Raw genomic sequence first — 12,383 nt, forward strand, 5'->3', positions numbered from 1 at the left:
AATCGTCAAGCCCTGAATAAACTCCTGAATAATGCAAGAGTCAATGTAAAAATGTGCAGAACAATGATTTTGTTGTAATAAAGAACTAACAGAAATCAAATTGAATTTGAAAGTTGGCACATGTAAAACATCAGTCAAGATAAGAGAGGATGATAATGGGACAATGCCAGTATGTGTGATATTAACCCTAGTATCATTTGGGAGAGAAACAGTTACTCCATAAACTAGAACAGTTTCACTAAATAATGACAAATCAGAACACACATGAGTAGTGGCTCCACTGTCAATTATCCAAGAACCATGAGGAAGATTAGAGTATAAGGAAGAGAGACATTGGTGTTGAAAAGTAAAAATGTTGTTTTCAAAACGAAGAGAGGTTGATGGAAAAGGAATAATACCAGAAGTAGACTGGACTGCCATAACACCATGTTCGGTAACAGACGCAGTCGATGGGGAAGGAGGCGGATTCTCTGAAACCCGAACATGTGATGTTAGATGCTTAATAAGATCTTGTACCTGAGTAGGCGTCATATTGTTCAAGTCTAGGCTAGAGACGGTTCAAGCTGATGATGACTGAGCTTGGGAAGAACTTGTTATAGGACCACTCATCGGGCCTAGACCACTCATCGGGTCACTTATAACATTCGCCACTGTATGCGGACGTTGCTGACTCTGAGTTAGTCCTCGAGGTTGAGAGGCTGTGATGGAGCTGAATGTCTCTGAGATTGATAGTTAGAGAGAGCTCTTGAAGCCTGGAATGTAACATGGAGGGTATCCATGAAGCTTGAAACATTTGTGAATAACATGACCAGTCTGTCCACAATGTGCACAAACAGGTTTCGGTGGTCGAGAACGATATCAACCTTGAATTGCATAAGCCGCATTATCAACGGGTTCTTGATAATCTTGTGGAGGTAGAGGAGCTGAGCCAGTCGTTTGGAAAACAACATTATCCGATCGAGGAAGAGGCTTGATAGAATGATGCCTTTCATCTTGAGTAACCTTGTTGAAAGCAGCCTCAATAGTTGGTATGGGCCGTAACATCAGGATATGTCTTCTGGTAGCATCGTAGGAATCATAGCCCCATGAGAAACTTCGTCACTCTACTCCTTTCTTGTAGTTTCTCCCATAAGGTTGCAGCATTACATTCACACTTACCACAAGTGCACACAGGTAACTCAACGTAGTTCTTATGTTCTTCCCAAAGTGTGACAAGTCGTGTGTAATAGCTGGTTACATGAGACGCACATTGTTGAATACTATTCAGACGCTGCTCAATTTCAAAGATTCGAGGAGCATCATCCTGCTTAAAACGTGCCAATACATTCTTCCAGATTCCTTCAGCCGTGGGAATGAATAACAAACTTTGACTAATTTCCTTACTCACCGAATTCATTAGCCAAGTCGAGACCATGTCATTGCATCTGGACCAAGATCCATAATCTCGATGATCAGAAGCTGGTTGCAAGATAGTGCCGTCAATGAACCCAAGCTTATTACGAACATTCAATCCTATACGAACCGAAAGACGCCATGAAGTAAACTCCACACCAGTACAGAGACGATCAGAAACAAGTATGAGTCCAGCATGATCCGAACTATGGAGAAAGTAAGGATTCTCATACTGATCTGTTGCACAATTCGTACCAGTATTCGCAGATTCCATCACACAATCAACGATGAACAAATTCTACAAAGCAAGAATCACCAAAGCTAAATCGGAATTCGATGATCTTAAACACCTAACCGATCAAGAGGATAAAGCAACCAAGGCTGTGTAACAAAACACCAGAAAGAGGCACTAACCAGCTCAACAATAGCAATCAACAACTCTGCGAAGAAGAGACCGACGAAACAGCGATGTGAGACACTCATTGATTCAAATCAGTGCTCAGAAATAGCTGAAAGATAGATCGCAAGACACGGAATTGAAAGCGAAGCTGGGACAGAGACGAATTGAAACAATTCGAAGAAGTGGAAGTTCAATTTTCCCGAGAAAATTTTCTGTTAAGCGTTTTCCCGAGAAACGAATGAGAAAAAATCATTTTGCTATGATACCATGTTAACTTTCTTGCAAAGTATATTTCTCATTAAAAGTAAAATGTAACTAATACAAGGGTATTTATATTAGAGTGTTGAGACTAAGTAAAAGGAAGCTTAATCTCATCATATATACTAATAAGATTACTTAACTTTACGGAGTTACGATACACTGAATTTTCAGTGCTCCCATTTTTAACAATGCTACGTATGCAAATTCAACGAATGTTTAACATTTTGAAGATGACATAGATGGGCTCAGAAGAAACAGAGAGAGACGCTGACTCAAGTTTTATATAGGAAAAATAGATATACAAGCTTGGTCAAAACTGGGGGAGGGGGAGGAAATTGGAGTCGTCCATTAAAAATTAGACTTTTCTTTATGTTGACACAAACATATGATACAGACACATACATACATATATCCCAATAAACATTGGACCATTTCTGGGTAACATACTATTTATTAGGCATTATAGTTTGACAAATCGATTTGCTACAAGCCTACAACCTTAGCCATTAATATGAGCGTTGAAACAAAAATAATAGGGAATATTGATCATGTTGAAGAGAACATCGTTCTCTTTCTTCACCGGAGATATCTGGTGATTGTCATCGTTGAATTTCATTTCGCAAGCTCTTGTTTTACCTCTTGCCATATCCATATTTCCTATATATTTCTCGTAATCTCGTGTTTTGAGGTATTTCAAAGCTGAGTTTAACAACTCATAGCCCTCAGAATAAAGCTTGAGGCACTCCCGTAAGAACGTATGACTCAACTTATTCTTATACTTTTTCTCGTTCAAAATATTCTCTACAACTCCTTTCACTTTTGTTAGGTTTGATATCGCGCTATTCGTACATATCATAGTCAATTCGTCTATATTTCTTACTTTCTGGCTCTCTGGATTCTCTTGGATAGATGTGATACAAAAATTGTATATATATGGTTCCGCATATCTTGAATTTTTTTTGCAAGAATTTCGAATCAGAGAATCTGCCACATTGTTGGCCATGAAACCATTGAAGAGGAGAAATAACACAACAAGGTGAATCAAGAACTTCATTGTATTAGGTTTGTTTGTAATGCACAACACTGGATGGAATAGATTGAAGAACAATAGTAATTAACTTGTGATCTAATTTATAAGCAAACAAAATTCTAACATGTGACTGCTATTTAAAGACATGCTTTATTTAGATGACTCATGACATGCGATACCACTCCGCTTACTTCGTGGAGTTTGGTACTTCATTGCATTTGCTATATACTCCCTCCTTTTTTTATTAGTTGTTGTTCTAGAGTTAAAATTTTGTGTCATAATACTTGTCTTTTTAGATTTCCAATGCAAATGTTTGGTAAACATTCCAATTTTATCCAACTGTTTTAATGTTTTGACTAATAAAAATATTAGAAAATATATTAAAAAGGACTAAAACAAAAAATTAAATGGTTTTCTTAATTTGTGTGAAACAATCTTAAACGACAACTAATAAAAAAAGGAGGAAGTATATTACATTGTGCTTGTTGTAAACACACATTAATTAAATGTTTATTAATTCGATTTGATATTGTGATTTATCAAATAATCTAAGAGATATGTATAATAATAGCTACTAACTGGACTACATATTAATAGCTATATACTTTTCAATATACGAAAAGTTATCAAAAACAAGAAAATTTAATTGCATCTACTATATATATATTTTCACTCTTTTTGTATATAAAAAAAGAGAGAGACAGTATTTAGAATTACATCACAATAATACCAATCTTTTATAGAATAGAGTATTCATTAGCGCTAAGCGCTGAATATAATTTATATATACACTGGATACTAATTTTTGGCTGGTAATGACATAAACTTTTAGATCTAAAATACAAGGGGCATTTTAAAAAAAAAAAAATTCAATACCTCCTTTTAAAGATACCCCTCTATGTTGACCATTTTCAAAATTATCCATTTTTATATACAAAATGACCAAATTACCCTTTCTTTGAGTTACATCAAGAATATACGGTCACCAAAATCGGAAAAATTTCGGCCAAAAAAAGAAAAATTCTTCCGTCAAATTAATTTTTCCTTAACAAAATTAAAAAAAAATTCCACCAAATTTTTCCGCTAAAAAATGAAAAAATTTCCTGCCAAGAATTCTGAAATTTATATCTTATGAAAACCTTATAATCTTGTTATAAAGTTTTTATAAAGTTTTTTATAAGATTTTTATAAGGCATAAGGCTTTTATAAGGTTTTTAATTATAAGGTTTCTATTTATAAATGTCTTATAAATATGTTTAAATCGTTTAAAACCTTATAAATTTTTATAAAATTCCTGTAAATTTTTTTTGGCGGCAAAATTTAAATTTACATTTTTATTGATTTAAATATTTTTTAAGTAAAGATAAAATGGTCATTAAAATTTAAAAGATATCAAAAATAAATAAGTAAAAGATGTATTTTTGAAAAGAGGTATGTCAAAAAAGACATTTCTAACAAATTTTCAAAATACAATATTGTATTTACGAATACAATATTGTATTTACCAATACAGATATATTAAAAATAAATAATTACATGGCAAAAGACGTATATTTGACGATGGAAATCTTAGTTGTTCGATCTCTCTTTTCAAGGGCCAAAGTTCACATGGTCGAATCACCAGCCTTCCAATCCTATCGCGACTAAGATTGATCGTGCTTTGGTAAACGATCAATGGCTTTTACGCTTTCCTTCGAGCTACTGTACTTTTGAGGCGCCCCAGTTCTCTGACCACACTCCTTGCCACATCCGGATCAAGTCCCCTCCTCCCTCCTTTGGTACTCGACCATTCAAGTTTTTTAACCTCTTAACAAAGTTGCCAATCTTTGTGGATTCAGTTACGTCGGCTTGGGGTTCTTTTGGCCATTCAGTCTCTATGCTATCTGACTTCTGCCACAAACTAAAACAGCTAAAGCGTCCTTTAAAGACCTTGATGAAGGAGCGCTTTAGTGACATTGAGAGGAGAGTGGCTGAAGCGAATCACATCCTCCAACAGTACCAAGCACTGGCCCTAAATGACCCCATTCCCCAAACCTTGGCGCAGGAATCGTTGGCAAGGAGTACTTGGTTCTCCTTGAGAATTGCTGAAGAATGTTTTTTCAGACAAAGGTCCAGAATAAGATGGATGGAGCTAGGTGACTCAAATACGAGGTTTTTTCACACCATGATGAAGATTAGAAACGCCTCTAATGCAATCAAGTATGTCTTCCATCCTGATGGTTCGAGATCAGAATCGCTTCAGGAAGTTCACCAACTTGCAGAGAGGTATTTCTCCTCCATTTTATGTTCCCCTCGTGGTGAATACTGCCCTTTCTTGCCGGTTTTCTTGGAAAGAATCATCCCAAATCAGTTAACCTTGTCCCAACAATCATTGCTCTGTGCGGAGGTTACCCCTGTCCAGATCAGAGAAGCCCTTCTGAGTCTTCCCTTGAATAAAACTCCTGGTCCCGATGGCTACCCAGTGGAATTCTACAGAGCGTCCTGGCAGCGGGAACGAATTCACTGATGCAGTGAGAGAGTTTTTCTCTTCATCTTTCTTGCCGTCATGTGTCAATGCTACTTCGTTGGTACTGATAACTAAAAGGCGGGGAGCAGACGATTTAAAGGACTTCAGGCCCATTTCGTGCTTGAACACAAACTACAAAGTTGTTTCCAGGATCATCTCTGATAGGCTCAAGCAGATCCTCCCCTCGATTATTCTCCCGAACCAGACGGATTTTATCAATGATAGGCTTCTAATAGAAAATGTGCTCCTTGCCTCAGAGGTCCTTCAGGGTTATCATTTATCCACTCTTTCTCCCAGACTCACCCTTAAAGTGGACATCTCTAAAGCATTTGATTCGGTTCGATGGGATTTTGTCACCTCAACCCTGTTGTCCTATGGTGCCCCTGATCTATTTGTGGGATGGATTAAAAGTTGTATCTGTTCTCCAAGCTTCTCTATCAGCATAAACGGAGTCACTTCAGGGTACTTTAAAGGCAAAACCGGGTTAAGGCAAGGGGACCCCCTCTCCCCAATTCTCTTTGTGTCGGTGATGAATATCCTCTCTCTTATGCTAAACAGAGCAGCTCAAGACGGTATTTTTGGTTATCACCCTGGCTGTGAAGAACTGGAGCTCACCCATCTGTGCTTCGCGGACGACTTACTTATCTTTCTAGACGGGACAGAAGCATCTCTGGCTGGGGTCTTCACGGTTCTGTCTCAGTTTGAGAAAATCTCTGGACTTTCTGTCAACATAACCAAAACCACCATGTTCTCTTCTGGTGTCTCTGAAGATGCGCTTACCCGTATGAGAACTAAATTCCCTCTCCCATTAGCCTCGTTACCAGTTCGGTAGCTGGGGCTCCCTCTTTGCTCTAGAAAGCTCTCTATCAGGGATTGTGACCCCTTAATCTCAAAGATCAGGGCAAAGATGAACTCTTGGCTCCATCGTCAGTTGAGCATTGCGGGCAGACTGCAGCTATTAAGCACAGTTATTTCGGGGTTAATTGGTTTTTGGACAAGTGCTTTCCTTCTTCCCAAGAAGGTAATCAAGCTCATCAACAGCCTCTCTAGTTCTTTCCTCTGGCATGGATGATTAGACAAACCTTCGGGAGCTAAAGTTGCTTGGGCGGATCTTCTATACCCAAAGAGAGAAGGTGGGTTAGGGTTGCGGTCTTGGTCCACTTGGAACGACACATGCGCCCTAAAATTCATCTGGATGATATACTTCAGGGCTGGTTCTATCTGGGTAGCTTGGGTTCGGAGAAAATACTTTTCCTCTTCCTGCTTCTCGGCTTTGAACGACAAATCTCCAACAGTCTCTTGGATGTTCAGAAAACTTCTAAAGCTAAGACACATAGCTATAAAGTTCCGCAACATCAAGTTGGGTACAGGGGAGGATACTTTCTTCTGGTGGGATCCTTGGACTCCGTACGGTTCCCTCTTTCACTACTTGGGAAATGATGCTCCGCACCATCTTGGAATTCCGGTAACCGCCTTGGTGTCGGACTACAAGGAAGGGGCTATCTGGAACCTCCCTCAAGCGAGATCAGACTGCTTCCTAGATGTCTTGAGCTTCATTACTACCATCCCCCACTCAAATGACAACGACTCACCTAGTTGGATCGTTAATAGTAAGGTGCAAAAGTCTTATAACTCCAAGGTAATGTGGAATTCTCTCCGTCTTTCCAGACCGCTGGTGCCTTGGTATTCTATTGTCTGGCATAAAGCCGCTGTCCCTAAGCACTCGATAGCAACTTGGTTGTTTTTGCGCAACCGTAATCCTACCCTAGATCGTATGATCAAATGGGGCTTTGATGTGGAACCACTATGTCTCCTCTGCGGGATGGAAAATGAAACCAGGAACCATTTGTTCTTTGCTTGTGCTTACTCCTCAGCTATTTGGACAGAGATGGTAGGGAAACTAGAGCTCTCTCCTCCTCTGAACTGGGAGCTCATTGTACACTGGCTCCCTTCAGCCACCTCTTCCTCTGTCACCTCCCTCGCACTTCTTCAAGTGTGGCAAGCCTGTATCTACGAGATATGGAAGGAGCGTAACCGACACTTTCATGAAGGTACAACCCTACCTCACTCCATTATTGTCCGGAAAACCTGCTTGGTCGTCAAAAGCCGAGCTACGGCCCTAAGAAATCTAGCAACAAATGGTTCCTGGTCTTCTGGTCTTCGCACTGGAGAAGCGTTGGAGTTATTCTGGTCTTCGCACTGATTGGATTCGCTTGTGATTTCTCTTTCACTCTGTCTTTTATCGGTATCTTCTTAGTGAGTCTGTCTCACTCTTCCTTTCTTTTTATATTCTCACTATGTCACTGCTGGTTACCTTGGTTCTCGTATGATTCACTGTAAACTTTTTAAATTTTATATAAGAAGGCCCTTTAACAAAAAAAAAAAAAAAATCTTATTATATATATACATCTTTGACTTTGTATATATACACATACAATAACAGTAAGAAACATGAAACTTTACTGTTAGAACAAATAATGTGTTAGCAATATTGGGTAGGTAAAACCCTGAACAAAACCGAACATAATTCAGGAATCCAAACTTCAACTAATTTTTTTAAGTACTCGAGTGACAATAATGATATGAATATGGTTTAAAACAATATTGTTTATTTAACCCATGAATCAAAGTGTGAAGTGGTCATTAGATAGATGACATTCAAATTCAAAGTGTACAGTAGTTTCATGTATGGATGTATTTGACAAATATTTATTTTACCAAGAAATGATCTTTTCAACTTCAATTTCCACCTAGGCTTCTCTTTCTTCAACAGTTTCTTTGTTTGGGGTAAAAAAATTACAGATTATGTGCGATACCCCGGCTTGCGGAGAGGTTAAAAGAACTGATTTGGCCACCTATGTCACCAAAGTGCACTTATCTTTTCGGTCACCCATCCTGAGACTACTCTAGTTCAAGCACGCTTAACTCTACAGTTCTCTCAGGATCCCGACCGCCACCTTTTAGTATGCCCATTATGGAAGGTTGGCCTATAGACTGGGAGTGGACATGGAGCCCACTAAGAGGTGGCGGTCGGAGCATTACAAGTGGTGTCAGAGCCGAACCTAGACGAGTGTAGAGTTGAGTGGGCTCACACCGTCGAGGTGACGGTTTTGGTGCGCAACAAGGACGTTGCGATCTGTTAGTGGGGGTGAATTGTGACACCCCGACTTATGTCACCAAAGTGCACTTATCTTTTTGGTCAAGGGTCCTGAGAGAACTCCAGAGTTAAGCGTGCTTGAGCTAGAGTATTCACAAGATGGGGAACCTTCTAGGAAGTGATTGTTGGAACTGTGCGAGTGAGGACAAAAAAAGAGAAAGATCATGTGGTGATTTGTAGGGACGATAACAAGCCTTTAAAGCCTCCCGAACGTAGCAAACCGACCGTCGGATATGGATGGACTCACAGGCCTAGTGAGCGGACGTGATGCCCATTAAAAAAAGTGGGCTCATGGTCTGAAAGTGGACATGGGGCCCACTAAGAAGTGGCGGTCAGAGCGTTGCAGCATGTAAGATCAATAAGGTGCTCCATAGAACTAATGCCCACAAATGAACTAATTTTGAGATAATTTTGTCTTTATGCTTCTGTTAAGTAGCCACGATATCATTCTTGTACTTAAAACAATTAGCAAGTTATACGTCGTACTCGAAAAATGAATGCAAAATCGAATCGGATGGTGTTGGATGAAGTCTCGTTTGCTACATCAAAGCTCTCCCGATTAAAGAACCTTGACCAAAAGGTTCAAAAGCAAGAAACTTGCGCTGTAAGTTATATAAGAACTCCCAATTTTACCGTTTCATTAGGTTAATACTTCTAAATAATGTTCACTTCTTTTTTTTTTGCTCTGAATCATTACAAAACGTGTAAAGATATTATCCAAAACGTGTAGCACAATGTTTTTTTTTTTTGTATATTGCGTAATATTTGTAACATTGAAGAACAAAAAAAAAAACAAATCCCGAAAAGCGACAATGTATAAGTAAAGAGTGTTAAAAGTTAAAACGAACAATTATGCCATACGAAGTAAGTTGAGTGGTAAAGCGTGACATGAGCACTCTAAAAACAAGCCGTTGTGTTAGATAACAACAAGTCTTATTTGATCGATAAACAAGCGTAAGATTATTTATTCTGTTTACTATAAATAAGTTAAAACTTCCATGTCAATGTCTATGCTCCTCCTCCTCCAAATATATTTTTTTTTAATATGACGTTCTTGCTCTACCTCGTTATGTTCTTTCTCCTCTTAAATGAATTAGCAACTGCAAAATCTTTGATCCGAGATTCTTGCGAGAAAGCTGCAGATAAAAACTCGAACATCAATTACGATTTCTGCGTCAAGTCTCTCCAAGAGAATCCGCAGAGCAAAACCGCACGTAGTCTTGACGGGTTGGTCATGATATCGTGGTCATGATATCGTGGTCATAATCCTTGACCGAAGCTTTAAGGATAGCTAAATCGGGTGATTACAAAACCGCTAACGTGGATCTAAGTGCCGCAATGGGTGCACCACCCAGTTGCGAAGTTGGATTTAAAGAAGGAAAAAAACCTCTGCAATCTCCGTTTACAAAAGATAACAATGTTTTGTTTCAAATGATTTTGATTCCTTTAGCTTTTACATCTATGTTGAAATGAAACTACATTCTTAAATGCATTGTTAGGAATCCTACCTCTCATATACGCACATTTAGCGTAGTATATAAATGCGATGAACTATAATTTACTCATTCAATCCTTCCCTATTACAAAAACCAAAAAAAAAAACTACTAATAAATTTATTTTTTGGGCAAAACATATTTGTATCCATTCAATCAATCCCAAAGAGAGATAAGTAGTACAAGTTCATCAACTCCATGGTTGGATAAGAGAGTTAATCAAAAACAAGTGTACAATAACAATCAATAATTAGATAGAAGAAGAAAGCATTAAGTTTTGTTGATACATCCATAGAAGTTTAGAGACAGAAATTCAATGACTGCGGACGTGAACTACTTTGAGATGGCTAAGAAGGATGAACAGATTCTTTTCACAAGGGAGGAGGGCAGACTTGAGGTTACCTTTATGATGGAGAAGCTGAAACGTATCTCACTCCTTTTTTAATTGTCAGGTATAAATTTTTTGTTTCAGTTAAATTGTCATTCTCTGTTTTCAATCATTCAATGTTATTTTTCATAAAAAAAATAATCTCATTTATACTTTACTAAGTAAATAAAATATTAAACACTTTAGAATTTTAATAGTAATAGATTATTTATAAATTTCTTAATATGTGTGCAACATCCTATAATGACAACTTAAAAATCAGAGGTAGTAAATAATAGGGTTTAAGAACAATAATGATTTAAGAAATGAGTGTTACAAACTTACAATATAAGATTAATATGTACATGAAAATGGTAAATTAGTAGAACTGTAGAAGAGTTACTTCTATTAAGCATGCTTCGGTAACTGGAAACACATTAAAAGTTGACTAAGTACACGACGAGTCGACGACCATGCATGGTATTTGTTTGGTCGGAGCTTTTTATAACTCTATTAAACTGAACCGTAACGTTTCTTTTGAGAAAAACGACAAAAAAAGACTTAAAATAACACAAACATACAAAAAACGAAAATCAAGGATATCATGATTCATGAATGTTGACCAATTTCAAACAAATAAATCGAGAATTTAAGAAATAGACATTACAGATAAATATCCTAAGAGCATTAAATTAAGTGTACAAAGTTTCTCAATTTGAATAATGTCATATATTCAAATTGGTAACTATTTTACATTAGATTTTTTAAAATAAATAAAAGCTCATATGATTCAACTTGGCAAAGACGTTACGTTAGATAAAAAGTCTTTCCCATGAACTTCTATGTGTCCTTTTTACAATAAATTGAAAAACACAAAGTGAACCTGTTCTTCATCAATAGATTTTTATTTTTTCTACTTCCTCCAAAAAAAAAAAGAAAAAAAAAATGAACTTTTTGGTTTCATTGGTTATGTATTCTCTTCTCTTGAACGATTTCACATCTGCACAAACTCTCATTCAAGATTCTTGCAAGAAAGCTGCTGCTATAAACCTGCAGCTCAAATACGATTTCTGCGTCAATTCTCTTACACAAGATCCAGAAAGCAAAACTGCGACTACTCTCGAAGGTCTGGTTTTTGCGTCGACGAAGAATGCTGCGGCAAAAATTATGGACGTGAAAAGATTCGTTGAACAGATTCTCAAGGCCAAGAAGTATGGGCCAGGTATGGAGGCAGCGTTGAGCACATGTGTCGAGCTTTATGATGAGGCTAATGGTTCTCTGAACACTGCTTTCTCAAGTGTTCAATCGCATGATTATAATACCGCTAACGTATATATAAGTGCTGCTTTGGATGCACCAGACAATTGCGAAGATGGATTCAAGGAAGGAAAGCTAGAGAAGTCGCCTGTTACTAACAAGAACAATATTTTGCTTCAAACGATTTTGATTCCTTTGGCTTTTACTAATATGCTATGATGAATTTGGCAAAGGGTTTCACTAATTAAAAACATCGATATGTAGAGTTAAGAGTTATCTTAATGGAAATAAAATTTCGCTTTGCAGATATGATTTTAACTTCTTTTTTTTTTGGTAACATTGACATATTGAGTTTTTTAATATAAAAAGATGAAAAGAATCACTACAAAAATGTTGACATTTTGTAGCGCCTGAATAACGCTATCTAACGATACTATAGCTTTTTAACAAACGCTCTATCATCCAGTTATAATAGGTCTGTTACTTTTGATAACTGTTTTTGGCATTGCTATCATGTCT

At 37.5% G+C, this 12,383-nt stretch overlaps 3 protein-coding genes and 2 pseudogenes across 4 annotated transcripts; 3 read left to right on the top strand and 2 right to left on the bottom strand.

Moving 5' to 3' along the window:
* Positions 1-1,075: 1,075 nt before the first annotated feature.
* Positions 1,076-1,875, bottom strand: LOC147921311 (uncharacterized). The gene is made up of 2 exons (XM_087499707.1): positions 1,807-1,875; positions 1,076-1,690 (listed from the first exon to the last, which is right to left on the bottom strand). Exons 1-2 carry the CDS (start codon positions 1,873-1,875, stop codon positions 1,076-1,078), a joined length of 684 nt encoding a protein of 227 aa, XP_087355833.1.
* A 526-nt stretch (positions 1,876-2,401) lies between these two features.
* LOC104760200 (Plant invertase/pectin methylesterase inhibitor superfamily protein) lies at positions 2,402-3,134 on the bottom strand. Its single transcript, XM_010483087.2, has one exon. It carries the CDS (start codon positions 3,105-3,107, stop codon positions 2,553-2,555), a length of 555 nt encoding a protein of 184 aa, XP_010481389.1. The 5' UTR covers positions 3,108-3,134; the 3' UTR covers positions 2,402-2,552.
* A 3,650-nt stretch (positions 3,135-6,784) lies between these two features.
* LOC147921312 (uncharacterized) lies at positions 6,785-7,792 on the top strand. The gene has a single exon (XM_087499708.1). The coding sequence runs from the start codon at positions 6,785-6,787 to the stop codon at positions 7,790-7,792; it is 1,008 nt and encodes a 335-aa protein (XP_087355834.1).
* A 1,971-nt stretch (positions 7,793-9,763) lies between these two features.
* LOC147921313 (pectinesterase inhibitor 12 pseudogene) lies at positions 9,764-10,219 on the top strand (annotated as a pseudogene).
* A 1,242-nt stretch (positions 10,220-11,461) lies between these two features.
* LOC104760201 (pectinesterase inhibitor 12 pseudogene) lies at positions 11,462-12,171 on the top strand (annotated as a pseudogene). Its single transcript, XR_015588478.1, has one exon. The product of XR_015588478.1 is annotated as a pectinesterase inhibitor 12 pseudogene (transcript).
* Positions 12,172-12,383: the final 212 nt, after the last annotated feature.

The sequence above is a fragment of the Camelina sativa genome, chromosome 18 (genome assembly GCF_030686135.1).
Source record: "Camelina sativa cultivar CO46 ecotype springtype chromosome 18, ASM3068613v1".
In the NCBI taxonomy this organism is placed as follows: Eukaryota; Viridiplantae; Streptophyta; class Magnoliopsida; order Brassicales; family Brassicaceae; genus Camelina; species Camelina sativa.